The sequence below is a fragment of the Eptatretus burgeri genome, chromosome 1 (assembly GCF_056783735.1).
Source record: "Eptatretus burgeri isolate ZD-2024b chromosome 1, Ebu_testis_v1, whole genome shotgun sequence".
Lineage (NCBI taxonomy): Eukaryota > Metazoa > Chordata > Myxini > Myxiniformes > Myxinidae > Eptatretus > Eptatretus burgeri.
The window spans coordinates 34,338,549-34,353,161 of record NC_140961.1 but is presented as its reverse complement, the minus strand read 5'-3'; the positions used below and the strand labels follow the sequence as shown (position 1 = coordinate 34,353,161).

At 41.9% G+C, this 14,613-nt stretch overlaps 1 protein-coding gene across 1 annotated transcript in view; it reads right to left on the bottom strand.

Moving 5' to 3' along the window:
- The window catches only part of LOC147034202 (uncharacterized), a 115,604-nt gene extending 101,947 nt beyond the window's left edge, over window positions 1-13,657 (bottom strand). Inside the window, exon 1 of the mRNA XM_085878731.1 lies at window positions 13,506-13,657. Coding sequence (XP_085734857.1) covers window positions 13,506-13,620 — 115 coding nt within the window. The 5' untranslated portion in view covers window positions 13,621-13,657. The remainder of the gene's footprint in view (window positions 1-13,505) is intronic.
- Between the last annotated feature and the right edge of the window lie 956 nt (window positions 13,658-14,613).

The window sequence follows — 14,613 nt, the reverse complement described above, 5'->3', positions numbered from 1 at the left end:
AAATCCATCATAGAATCCAAATGTGTTCAGGATTCTTACATCAGATGCAAGAATCAGAATGTTATCCGGCAATTAAAGCTTTAAATATTCATATGGAATCTGTTACTTGTATAATCGTAAGTTATTACCTCCGCGGCCGAAGGTGGACAAAGGTTGTGTTTCCACCCCCGTCTGTCTGTCTGTCTGTGAACAGGATATCTCAAAAGGTTATAGACGGATTTGGACGAAACTTGGTGGACAGGTTAGGTGTGTGACAAAGATGCATCGATTGGATTTTGGTGAAGATCTGAATCTGGATCAGGATACGAGAATCAATAAAAAATGTCAAGTGATTCTTCACCACGAAGAGATGGGGACAAATATCATACACAGTACAGCACGATATTTCAAAAAGTTGCAGATGGATTGTGACAAAACGAGGTGGACGAGTTGCTTAGGTGATGAGAACAAGCCGATTCGATTTTTCTTCAGGTCCGGATCCCGATCTGGCCTATCAGTGGAATGGGGGGTCCAGGTGGAGTTCACCGGGTGCACATGAACCAACCCTCCCCTCCGCCCTTACAATTATCACATGATTGTCGTGCAAGAAGTAACTGGACAATCGGCAATCGCTCGTCTTTTACTTTCACTTGGAAATTAATCTGAGCGACGATACTTTTCTCCACTGGTTCTGTTTTGATCCTGAAACTCAGTGTTTCGTTATGGCTCCGAAAAGAAAGGCAACATTTTCAGTATCGTGTCCTTCAGCGAAGCACAGTCCAATTCTGAACTACTTCACCAGGTAATTCAAAGTTTCAGTGGCTACATCGTCCATTATTATCATTAATCATCTGATGATCCACAATGGCGAGTTTAGATTTAGTGCTCGGGGTCATTTTGCTGCATTTTGTGCTTGTCCGTTCCATATTTTCATTGATTTGTACTGGAAACATTTTGTGTATTTTCCACTGTTGTTGTAAAGATCCGTCACAAAGATTCCAAAAGCTTCATCTTTTCTTACACATCAGTGACAGGCCTGAGGTCTTTTCGTCAAGGAGCTCGATATTCCCAAATGTTCCTGTGGAGAAAGTAAATTTATGGTCGGACAACACTGCCAGCTCCAGATAAATTAACCGGTTTTTCCTTGACGATCACATGGACTTGAATAAGGCTTGGTTTTGAACAACATGAGAATATCTTAACCTTAAATGACTCCCCCCCCCCCCCGCCCCTAAAAAAAATTCTGGATCTGCCCCTGCAGTGGGAAACAAAACGTGAACTGTTCAACCTGATGAGGCATGTACTCCACCGAGTGCTGTTCTAGTGATCATAGTTATTACCCACACTGTTTACTTTATACTTTGGTATAAAACGACCGATTGAAGTGCAAGACGCGGAGAGACCCCCAGGGGGCGATCACATTCTTCCTATTTGGAGTAAAGGGGAAAATTGATTTGATTCCTTGACTTGAAAAATGAGGGACAAACTTAGAAACCAAACACTCACACTAGTTGAGTGAGGCCTGCTTCGGTTAGTGACCAACAAGTGATGGGATTATTAATATTATTTTCATGGGGTTAATTTACAGCTTAAAATGGTTTATAGGGTTAATATATGGGTTTAAGTAATTTATAGGTTTAAAATGGTGAAATAAGGATAATTTATGGGTTTAAAATAGCTGATGGGGTTAATTTACAGGTTAAAATTGTTTATTGGGTTAATTTATGGGTTTAAATAATTATAGGTTTAAAATAGTGAAATAAGGATAATTTATGGGTTTAAATAATTATAGGTTTAAAATGGTGAAATAAGGATAATTTCTGGGTTTCAAATAGCTCAGATTAATTTACAGGCTAAAATGGTTTACATGATTCATTTATGGGTGTGTTGTACAAATGACTGATTTAGAAAGATTTTTGTTATTTGTGAAAGCAGATACTACACTGTAAAAAAAACAAAAAAACATGAAACAAAAAAGATATTTCCAAAGAACTGAACGACTAACGAGGTGTTTCACCACAAAGAGATGAAGGAAGGAATCTCTCAAAGGGACGGAAATCACTCCCATTTCAAATCAAACCGAGTCCAGCAGTTTTAATTCAACTTTGAACTCTCAGAACATGTGACCATCAGGGTCTTGTTCAAACCCTCAGAAACAGGTTAAATGAACTCACTTTGGGTCATTCATTCATTCCACTGATCGAATCACATCATCATCAGTGTTTAGAAGGGGGTAAATTCAGAAATTTAATTTGATTTATAACATTTAACTACATAATGGACAATCACACTTTTTAACACCCAAGTGTTTTAATCACAACGTGAGAAAACCTCAACCCCCAAGTATTGCACTTCATTGTTTGTCCGTCAATTGTAGATCTCAGATTAAACCAAATAATGATAAAAAAAAATACCAGTTGATCGTCCTCACCCACTTCCTTATTTGAAGACTCCTCATATTTCTTGTTATTTGTTATTTTGTCAAACATCCCAAAAAGATTTTAAAAAAAATGATTCCTCCGCACCGAAGGTGCCGGAGGCATAAAAATCGCACCCAGGTCCAAAGGAAGCTGTGCAGACGACATGAAGTGGCTGCACCATAAAAAAAGTATCCCATGGGGGACTGAAGGTGACACTGGTGAGGGAGCACTGGTGAGTCCACATCACACGTATGTAAAAGATTACTGCAGATCTGTATAGAAAGATGGTACAACTAATCATTTTAACATGCACAAAGTGCGTCGGTTTTTGTCTTTTGCCTACATTTATTATTTCTTTGTTTCGAAATGTGGATTGTATTTTTAATAGGCTGAGTGAGTGTGTACGTGACGTGTCAGGCATATTGTTGCAGGGCCGGGTATCATTGGCGAGCACGACCGCAAGGGGGAGCAGTAGAGTCGGCTTCACTGAACACCCGGAATTTAGGTCGTGACTCTTGGACAACTCCGAAAGGTCACGGGTCACTAAGAGGACCATGAATCGCCAATAATTCAAACGTGTGGGGTAGGGTCAATTGCCAAACTTCAATATACTCAATTACCCATGAGGATAAAGCTACCAGGGAATTTACCCTCTCGACAGACCTCGAGCGGAATGAGCCGTTACCGTGCCCAAACCGTGCGCAACCCGAGCAATGGTTATCAAGGCCCATCGGTCCAAATGAACAATTTTACAGCGCAAACAGCCTCGCTATTTCTCCATGCACACCGTGCCAAGCCAATGAAAGAGACACAGAAACGAGCTGGAACATTTAACAAAAGGGATATTTATTTATAATGGGGGAGGAGAGCACACAAGAAGGCAGAGTTAACCGAATAAAAGAAATGCAATTTACACACACGGCACTTAAATGTTTGTACTTAAAGGATGGGCTCACACACAGACACTTACCCCCCCCCCCAAAAGAAATGATGGCCACGGCCTTTATTGATACCCCCAGCTCGGAGGAAAGGTGAGCTGGAGGTAAGGATCTGGCTTGGACCTTTCTGCTTCGTGCGGTTCTCGACGATCTTGGTGTGGCGGGACTCGAACCCGCAATATGATGCCGCTCCAAGCATCAGGTACAGAGGGTAGCATCGGGCGCCGACAGGCGATTCTCCTCCGGCTCGCAGGGAGGCGATTCTCCTCCGGCTCGCAGGGAGGCAATTCTCCTCCGGCTCGCAGGGAGGTGATTCTCCTCCGGCTCGCAGGCAGGCGATTCTCCTCCGGCTCGCAGGCAGGCGATTCTCCTCCGGCTCGCAGGCAGGCGATTCTCCTCCAGCACGCAGGCAGGCGATTCTCCTCCGGCTCGCAGGCAGGCGATTCTCCTCCGGCTCGCAGGCAGGCGATTCTCCTCCGGCTCGCAGGCAGGCGATTCATGGCGGGAAGACCTTCTCGGCCGGTGGTCCCATACAAACAAGAGCCTGCTGTTTGGCTAAGCCAAAGTCGCTAACCTTGGTCACCGAATCATCAGAGACGAGAACATTTCGTGCAGCCAAGTCACACTGTACCACCTTCACGACTCCAAATATTCCATGCCTTGACAGGTGGGAGGGATCCGTTTCGCATCATTCCTCTCCTCATTGGACAGGAGTGTCGGGTGATCTCCCAGCCGTCCGAGATTGGTCGGAGGGGAGTGTTCACGTCTCCACCCCAAAAACAGGAAGTTGAGCAGCAATATGTTGCGTTGGCTCCCCATTGGCCGAGAGGCGGCAGATGTGATCACACCCCTCTGATTGGCTGAGAGGGGCGCCATGCCCGTATTTGGAGCGAAATCCAAGACGCCAATGTCCAATGAAACCCCACACGGCACATTGGACTCCACCCACGGCTGCGCTTGACACGCATGCGCGTGGGAAAGGCCGATGGTGAAGAAGCAAAGATGGGCACCGTTGTTGGTGAAGTTTAAAATGTAAAAATCCACACTATTAAATAACTCGTAGCGCACACATGTCATTCCCATTAGACAAAGGGGATGGATTCTAACTATAAACACATTCTTATTGAAATAACTGAACTGCAGGGACTGCTGTCTGTCTGTGTGCAAAAGGTTTCCAAATCTGGAACAATATGACCCTCATCATATTAGTTTGTGGGTAGAAAACTGATATGTCTGGTACATGACTCATGTAAAAAAAACTGGCGTGTTGGGTACATGATTTGTCAAGTCCTAAAAGCTGGCGAGAATTTAATATATATATATATATATATATATATATATATATATATATATATATATATATATATATATATATATATATATATATATATATGGGCCTCCTCCATTTAAAAAACATCTGGATGATAAACTGGTATTTTTATTAATATTTGGCCTTATCAGTGGATGCAGAACCCCTCAAAACTCCCATTTCACCACAAAATAACACATGGGCTGCAGATGTATCAGGCAAGGTCTGGATAGAAGAACTACCCATTTATCCACATCAATAACCACATCATCCTTCCCTTCTAGATCAAGGTCCTGCACACTGTGATCTGATCTTCCCTTCTGTTCTGTTCTTGCATGAGATGGCTATCATTTCTTGAAAACACAGCTGTGCCACTGATGCTGTGCCCCTCTACCAGTAAACTGGTACTCATTTCACCGACCTTGGAAGGATGACAGGCTGAGTCAATCCCACCTGTGTTCATTCAGCGGCCAACGAGGATCAAACTCAGGACCCTAAGATGCTAAGCCAGCCACCCAAGCCGCTGAGCAAACACCAGGCTCATTGATCTTTCCTTTAACTGGCGATAGAGTTCACCCTCTCGTTTAGTATTTCATATTTTCTGGGTGATTTGGCTTTCAGTGCCTTTGTGGGGGGTAAACCCCAAGTCGATATAGATGGTGTAAATCTTAATGAAGAGGTTGAAGTTGAACTGGAAAATCAACAACGTGAAGGAATTATTAACTGAACCCTTTCATCCAATAAATAAAATATGTCTGTCTGTCTGTCTGTTTCTTGCAAAGACTGCTGGGCCAACAACCACATTTAGCACACAGACAAAGTACGACCCGAGGATTGTCCAAAGGGTATTTCATCCACCACATCATCCTTTTAATGTTCCTTTTTCCTCCTTTTCATTTATATGTTTACATACAATCTGATTGACTAACAGCAATCACGTGACACAACACGTGTGAGGACCAGCACATCCAATGAGCTGAGCTGTGTCTTCCACCCGTTGATTGGACAGCTGGCCTCACTTCACGCACAATTACTGTATAACTCGATGAAATAATAGGATCGCCCTTTTGGTTCTGCGGTAAGTATTGTACAAGTATTCACAATCACCGTGCCGTCCCCTTCAAGGTGCATGGTTATAAAAATAGGGTTGTGTCACTGTAAAGGATTTTGTTTTGATAAATGGAAGTTTACAATGCTCACGTTTTCTTCATCCCAAACGGCTTCATCTCGACATTTAATATCATTTTCACATTCCCTGACAAACCTGAAAACTCAACGAAAACAAATCCCGAAGAAATTCGACGAAAATTAACTTTTGAAGAGGGAAAATGAATTTCAAGTGAGTGAGGCCTGTTTCGGTAAGTGAGTGAGGCCTGTTTCAATTAGTGAGTGAGGCCTGTTTCAATTAGTGAGTGAGGCCTGCTTCGGTTAATGAGTGAGGCCTGCTTCGGTTAATGAGTGAGGCCTGCTTCGGTTAATGAGTGAGGCCTGCTTCAATTAGTGAGTGAGGCCTGCTTCAATTAGTGAGTGAGGCCCGCTTCGGTTAGTGAGTGAGGCCTGCTTCGGTTAATGAGTGAGGCCTGCTTCAATTAGTGAGTGAGGCCTGCTTCAATTAGTGAGTGAGGCCTGCTTCAATTAGTGAGTGAGGCCTGCTTCGGTTAGTGAGTGAGGCCCGCTTCCATTAGTGAGTGAGGCCCGCTTCAATTTGTGAGTGAGGCCCGCTTCGGTTAGTGAGTGAGACCTGCTTAGGGTTACAATGTATAATCCGTTCAGACTCCCTCATGCCTTGACCTCAACTCTGACTCAACATTCCTTGGATGGACGCGACACGGGTATCCCGTCTTCCGGTATTCGTTGGTGGATGTTGGAGATCTCATGGTGTCCTTCGCGAAGAGTCGGCGAGCTATCACCGGCACAACTGAACAAATTACAAATTCCTGCCCAAACCAGCAGAGGGCACTGCAGCAGTGGCACAACTTCACCCTCAGATAATGATGCCACTGTACAGCCTTGTGCTGCATCCGAACAAAGAAGAAAGGGAAGCTCTAAACCATGACACCACCAATGACAACAGACGGAGTAAAAGACCCGAAGGACCTTTTCACTCCTCGTTTTTAGCCGCGTCGCATTGCAAACGCTGGTTCCAAGAGAGCTCCGCGTTGTTGTTCTTCTTCTGGTGAATACAAAACCTTTATGACGCGGCTCTTGGACACATTTGTCCTTGTTTTACATAACCCTGGGTAGTCGGTAGTCCCAGTGATTACCTGTGGTTAAGTTTCTTTTCACACCTCATTTCTGGAAAGTGGGACACCACAATTTGCAGGGGCTAAAGTTGCCTTGCTTGGGAGCACGGTTAGCACCACGATTGTGTGTTATCCCCAGAAAACAGCTGGAAGGAGGGGGTAAGGTCTGAGGTGTGAAACGACACGTTTCCTTTGCACCACTGGCGACACCATCAAGCAGAACAGCAATAGTATGGTTATTTTATGACTTGGTTTACAGATGCCCCGACGGTATATTTGTCGAAATGAAATATATATATATATATATATATATATATATATGTGTATATATATATGTATAAATATATATATATATATATATATATAAAAAAAAAAAAAAATATATATATATATATATATATAAAAAAAAAAATATTTATATATATATATATAAATATATTAAAAAAAAAATATAAATAAATATATATATATATATATATATATATATATATATATAAAAATATATATATTTAAAAATAAAAAAAATATATATATATATATATATATATATATATATATATATATATATATATATATATATATAAAAATATACATATATATAAAAATATATATATATATATATAAAAATATATATATAAAAAAAATATATATATATATATATATATATATATATATATATATATATATATATATATATATATATGTAAAAACACATTTTTAGCCTTTTAGATTTATAAATTTTCCCCCGAAGGTGCAAAAGTTTCAAAACCCGAAATGTAAACGTCGGCATTTATTTTCAAAATATAATTTTGCACACGTGCACAACCAAACTTCAACTTCAAGTCCCCTTCAACCAAACTGCTGCACAGTAGTCTTCAGTCATGGCATCTGAGCAATGGTCAGCGTGGTTCAGATTGACTGTGGTTTCTGGGGCGAAAGTGATTGTTAAGAAGTATGTCAACGGTATAAATTTGAGTAACTGTATTGGTAATTTAATCACACAACATCTTGACGACGAATATTCTGGCCAAACGATTGCATCAATTCAGTGCAGCAGCAGGGATGATTCGCAGGCTACTCTCGATCATGCCGATTTTGTTTCCATCGAAATTTGTGCACCGCTGTTCGAATTGAAAGATTTTGGCGCCAAGTACGTCAAAGTTTCCCTGCGAGATGCTGATATTCAGCCTTCAACGGACCAGAAATCAGCGTTTGATGTGCTCATGGGGATTGGGGAGACGGTACGATCAGATGCCCGCTGAAAAGTAAGAGCTGGTTATGGCTCTGATTGACTGTTTTGAGTGTGTTGACTCAGAGTAGACAACTTTTTAAAATCATATCCAGCACTATGCACTGGTGTGCACGCACACATCTACAACTTGGACAGTAATTTTCTCATCATCGTTTCCATTTGTTTGATGATCCAACAGGTTCCTATAAGAAAAACATGCCAGACTATATTGTAAAAACAAGTTTTAATCCTTCTCTATTGTTTTTCACATCAGATGATACAGTGAACAATGGCATCCTGCATTTGAATGGTATTCCATCTTCAATGTTTTCTTAGATCCTCCTGGTCTGGGATATATATTTATTCCCCCGCCCCCACACCGACCCTTGTCTTTTCCATGCAACATCCGGAAAAAAAAATCATCAAAAATGTAATTTCTAAAAATTGAAAATATATTTATATTTCGACCTACTGACCCAACATTTTAGCTGAAGAACTGTGTAAACAAAGTTATAAAATAACTAAGGCCTTAGGGTTGTATTTCAATGGATGGTTGGTCCAGTGCTTCCCCAGTGTTGATGGAGATTCATGTTTTCATGGAATATTCAGGAAACCCATTTTCATTGTTTATACTCTGGACAGAGAAAGTATTTTGTCTCGTTTTCATTCTGCAATAATTCTTCTTCACAATGTTGATATGGTCTCTGGTTCTTTAGTTCTCGTTCATTTCAATTTCTCGACAGTAAGTTGATCAATTCCTTGCATGATGTTAAATATCTGGATGATCTCCGCTTGTTGTCTCCTGTGGACCAGTGTAGGTAGATTGGGTCCTCTCAGTCCTTCAGGATAGTCGAGGTGTTTGGAATCTGGTAAGAGCCTGGTTACCCTCTGTTCGACCTTCTCAAGAAGATCTTCATTCTTGTTATATAAAGGGCACCATCGTGAGTTACAATATTTAAGAGTTGGTCTCACTATAGTTTTATACAATTGGAGCACCCATTCTTCCCCAATGGTGAGAACGATCTTTTGATTATTCTGAGGTTCATATTCGCTCTCCTCACTTCATCCGCAGCATGAGCTCACCAACAAACTTATGTTAAACAAAACACCCAAATCTCTTTCTTCGTTCTCGTTTATTATTTCATTTATGCCTGAATCACTTTCTGTGGTGTCGGGTGGAAGTAAACGTATGGTTGCTTCTCCCATAGTGAACCACTTTCCATTTATTATTCCTCTATGGGTTTCACAGGAGGGGACCATGTAGGTTTGCTCTCTGTCTGTCCCACTGGTGGTTTTTCAGATTTTTCCCCAAACCTTTGAACATGTTCAACTGAAACTTGGTACATGGCTTTGTTATGATAAATTACAGAACAAGTTCGGGTTTCATCAACTTTTTCACAGTTACACCCTTGTTAAACTTAGAAAATATCACATCGAAAGGGGAATTGTATTACAAAGCAATTCTCACTCTTGTTCTCATTGAATGGAAGCCTGGTGTTGGCTTAGTGGTTAGGGTGGTGGCTTGGGATCCCAGGGTCCTGAGTTCAAGCCCCGTTGGCTGCTGAATTAACACCAGGGGGTTGACTCAGCCTGTCATCCTTCCGAGGTCGGTGAAATGAGTACCAGTGTACTGGTCCCGGTGTACGCCCCGGTAAGAATAGGTGTACCATATCCCTGTGTGTCGTAAGAGGTGACCAGGGTTGGCGTCAGGAAGGGCATCCAGCCATAAAAAAACATTGCCTCAAGAAAAAGCCCAACCCCTGCACAGCAGGGAAAAATGGCTGTAAAAACGGTTCTCATTGAATGGAAGGTGCCATTTTGGGAACCACCCTGGAACAACATTCACATCTTGTTACAGGGTCATCAACCACCCAATGTAGTTTTGTGTCCACAAGCAGTTTTACCTCGGGATCCACAACACCTGGAAGGTCATTGGTGAAGATGATAAACAGCACGAGACCCAGAACCCTGCCCTGTGGATTGAATGTCCCATGTCACCGAGCTGTATTGAGACATCCTTCCACTTATCACAACCCTTTGTGTTTATTTAATCAAGAATGTTTCCATCCATCTTAGTACGTACCCCGGAACACCGGAGGATTTGAGTTTGTGTAGAACAAGTTTGTGTGGTACGCTATCTCAGGGTTTGCGATAATCTCGGATCGCAAAGGTAAATACAGTCCATGTTGTAAATACAGCCTCTCGGAAAATACAGTCCATGTTGTAAATACAGTCCATGTTGTAAAATGCAAATACAGCTTCTCGGTAAATGCAGTCCATGTTGTAAATACAATCCTTGTTGTAAATGCAGTCCATGTTGTAAAGACAGTCCGTGTTGTAAAGACAGCCTCTAGGTAAATACAGTCCATGTTGTAAATGCAGTCCATGTTGTAAATGCAGTCCATGTTGTAAATGCAGTCCATGTTGTAAATGCAGTCCATGTTGTAAATGCAGTCCATGTTGCACATACAGTCAATGTTGTAAATACAGCCTCTGGATAAATACAGTCCATGTTGTAAATGCAGTCCATGTTGTAAATGCAGTCCATGTTGTAAATGCATTCCATGTTGCACATACAGTCAATGTTGTAAATACAGCCTCTGGATAAATACAGTCCATGTTGTAAATGCAGTCCATGTTGTAAATACAGTCCATGTTGCACATACAGTCAATGTTGTAAATACAGCCTCTGGATAAATACAGTCCATGTTGTAAATGCAGTCCATGTTGTAAATACAGTCCATGTTGTAAATACAGTCTGTGCTGTAAATACAATCCTTGTTGTAAATACAGTCCATGTTGTAAATACAGTCCATGTTGTAAATACAGTCCATGTTGTAAATACAGTCCATGTTGTAAATACAGTCCGTGCTGTAAATACAGTCCATGTTGTAAATACAGTCCATGTTGTAAATGCAGTCCATGTTGTAAATGCAGTCCATGTTGTAAATGCAGTCCATGTTGTAAATACAGTCCGTGCTGTAAATACAGTCCGTGCTGTAAATACAATCCTTGTTGTAAATACAGTCCATGTTGTAAATACAGTCCATGTTGTAAATACAGTCCATGTTGTAAATGCAGTCCATGTTGTAAATGCAGTCCATGTTGTAAATGCAGTCCATGTTGTAAATACAGTCCATGTTGCACATACAGTCAATGTTGTAAATACAGCCTCTGGATAAATACAGTCCATGTTGTAAATGCAGTCCATGTTGTAAATACAGTCCATGTTGTAAATACAGTCCATGTTGTAAATACAGTCCATGTTGTAAATGCAGTCCATGTTGTAAATGCAGTCCATGTTGTAAATGCAGTCCATGTTGTAAATGCAGTCCATGTTGTAAATACAGTCCATGTTGCACATACAGTCAATGTTGTAAATACAGCCTCTGGATAAATACAGTCCATGTTGTAAATGCAGTCCATGTTGTAAATACAGTCCATGTTGTAAATACAGTCCATGTTGTAAATACAGTCCATGTTGTAAATACAGTCCATGTTGTAAATACAGTCCATGTTGTAAATGCAGTCCATGTTGTAAATGCAGTCCATGTTGTAAATGCAGTCCATGTTGTAAATACAGTCCATATTGCACATACAGTCAATGTTGTAAATACAGCCTCTGGATAAATACAGTCCATGTTGTAAATGCAGTCCATGTTGTAAATACAGTCCATGTTGTAAATACAGTCCATGTTGTAAATACAGTCCATGTTGTAAATGCAGTCCATGTTGTAAATGCAGTCCATGTTGTAAATGCAGTCCATGTTGTAAATACAGTCCATGTTGTAAATACAGTCCATGTTGTAAATGCAGTCCATGTTGTAAATACAGTCCATGTTGCACATACAGTCAATGTTGTAAATACAGCCTCTGGATAAATACAGTCCATGTTGTAAATGCAGTCCATGTTGTAAATACAGTCCATGTTGTAAATACAGTCCATGTTGTAAATACAGTCCATGTTGTAAAGACAGTCCGTGCTGTAAATACAATCCTTGCTGTAAATACAGTCCATGTTGTCCATCATCCATCTCTCTTGCCCAATGCTCAAGAGCTTCCATAAGTTGTTTTACAATTTAATATACAGTACAATACACTTGTGTATTACGGTCAGTAAATAATGTGCACGTGTGTTCAATAAATAATGTACAGGTGTGTCCAGTAACTAATGTACAGGTATATTCAGTAAATGATGTACAGGTGTGTTGTATGTTAAAGAGCTAGAATTGCTTTGCAATCCATGTCCCTCCTGATGTGATATTTTCTTGGTTTAAAAAGGGTAAAACGGTAAAATGGATGAAAAATGCTGAAACTTGAACTTGTTCTGTAACTTATCAGAACAAATCCAGGTTAAAATGTCTGAAAAGGCACAGGTGGGACGGACAAACAGAGAGCAAACCTATAGTCCCTTCCTGTGAAACCGCGAGGGGACTAATGAATCATGAATGTTCATGACGTAGTCGGGATTCCCGTTCTTGGGGAGTGGAAAGGGAACCCGGGGTCATCAGGTTTGAGGAGTGAAAAACCCAAACAGGTGATGAAGATCGTTTTGTGATTTAAACCATTTCTATTTTATCCACAGAAACACGAATTAGTGAGTGAAGGGGTTAATATGTTCGACAGGACATGATGACGATCCTGGTGGAACGGAAGAGGAAAACGAAGTGAAACCAGAAGGTTTGAAAGGGAGGGGGGTGGGGGGTGGGGCACCCGGGAAATCCCCGGTTTTACCGCAAACACCGACCCCCAATGTGTACCTACTCGGACCACGCGTTGACCCCACGAGACCAGGAACGCGCGTGGACCCGAGACCTGGACCGCGCGAGGACCCGACGAGAGCAGGAACGCGCGAGGACCCGACGAGACCAGGAACGCGCGTAGACCCGAGACCAGGAACGCGCGTAGACCCGACGAGACCAGGAACGCGCGTAGACCCGAGACCAGGAACGCGCGTGGACCCGACGAGACCAGGAACGCGCGTAGACCCGACGAGACCAGGAACGCGCGTAGACCCGACGAGACCAGGAACGCGCGTAGACCCGACGAGACCAGGAACGCGCGTAGACCCGACGAGACCAGGAACGCGCGTAGACCCGACGAGACCAGGAACGCGCGAGGACCCGACGAGACCAGGAACGCGCGAGGACCCGACGAGACCAGGAACGCGCGAGGACCCGACGAGACCAGTACCGCGCGAGGACCCGACGAGACCAGGAACGCGCGTAGACCCAAGACCCAGACCGCGCGTGGATTTGGACCCGGACAGAGCGCGAGTTCCACGGGAAACCCGATACTATTCCGATATTATAATCGTTCATGACTGTAATCAGTGATGAGAAATTGTAACAATAACGAATCGGAATTTAAATAACAACAACTTACCGAGTCGCAGGTTCCGCTGTAAAAGTCCAGAACAAACGGAGCTCACGACGTGTGAAGGTTCTGAACGAGAAACGAACTTTCCGGAGAAACCTTTTGTACCGCGAAATGACGTCATCACCCCCTGTTTCTGATTGGCTTACGGAGCTCGGTGTCTGTAAGATCCGCCCCTTCACAGAAATGAGGAGGAGATTGAATTTACAACAATTGACTGTGTTTTCATCATTTACGGATTGTTCGAAGAATGTGAACTGGCGGGAAATGTAAAGATATAAACCCTCGAGCTGTCTGGTGTGGGTTCGAATCCCTACCGAGACCTGGAAACTGTTCCCCTGGTGTTGCGAACCGAGACGATCTCGCAATGCGTGTTCAGTCCACTGGACGATGGTCGAGACGTGATATCGGGACCCGTCTCCCAGCACGGGTCGTTCGTGGAAGGTAAAGATCCCATCCCACGGTGTCTTTCATGAAGAGGAGGCGAGTTCTCGCCGGCACCCTGAACAAACTCCTCTCACAGTCGAATGTCTGGCCTGGCCAGCCGGTTCGTGAAAGACTTGTGCCAGAACCGTTCTCCCCGACGGACCAACCACGTGATGGTCTCAATCATTGGGACAGGAAAAGAAGTTCGATAAAAACACGTCATGAAAATACCACAGGGGGAACAATTATTTAATTCACCACGACATGAAACATTTATTTAATTCCCCACGAAATGAAACATTTATTTAATTCACCACGAAATGAAACATTTATTTAATTCACCACGAAATGAAACATTTATTTAATTCACCACGAAATGAAACATTTATTTAATTCCCCACGAAATGAAACATTTATTTAATTCACCACGAAATAAAACATTTATTTAATTCAACACGAAATGAAACATTTATTTAATTCACCACGAAATGAAACATTTATTTAATTCACCACGAAATGAAACATTTATTTAATTCCCCACGAAAAGAAACATTTATTTAATTCACCACGAAATGAAACATTTATTTAATTCACCACGAAATGAAACATTTATTTAATTCACCACGAAATGAAACATTTATTTAACTCCCCACGAAAAGAAACATTTATTTAATTCACCACGAAATAAAAC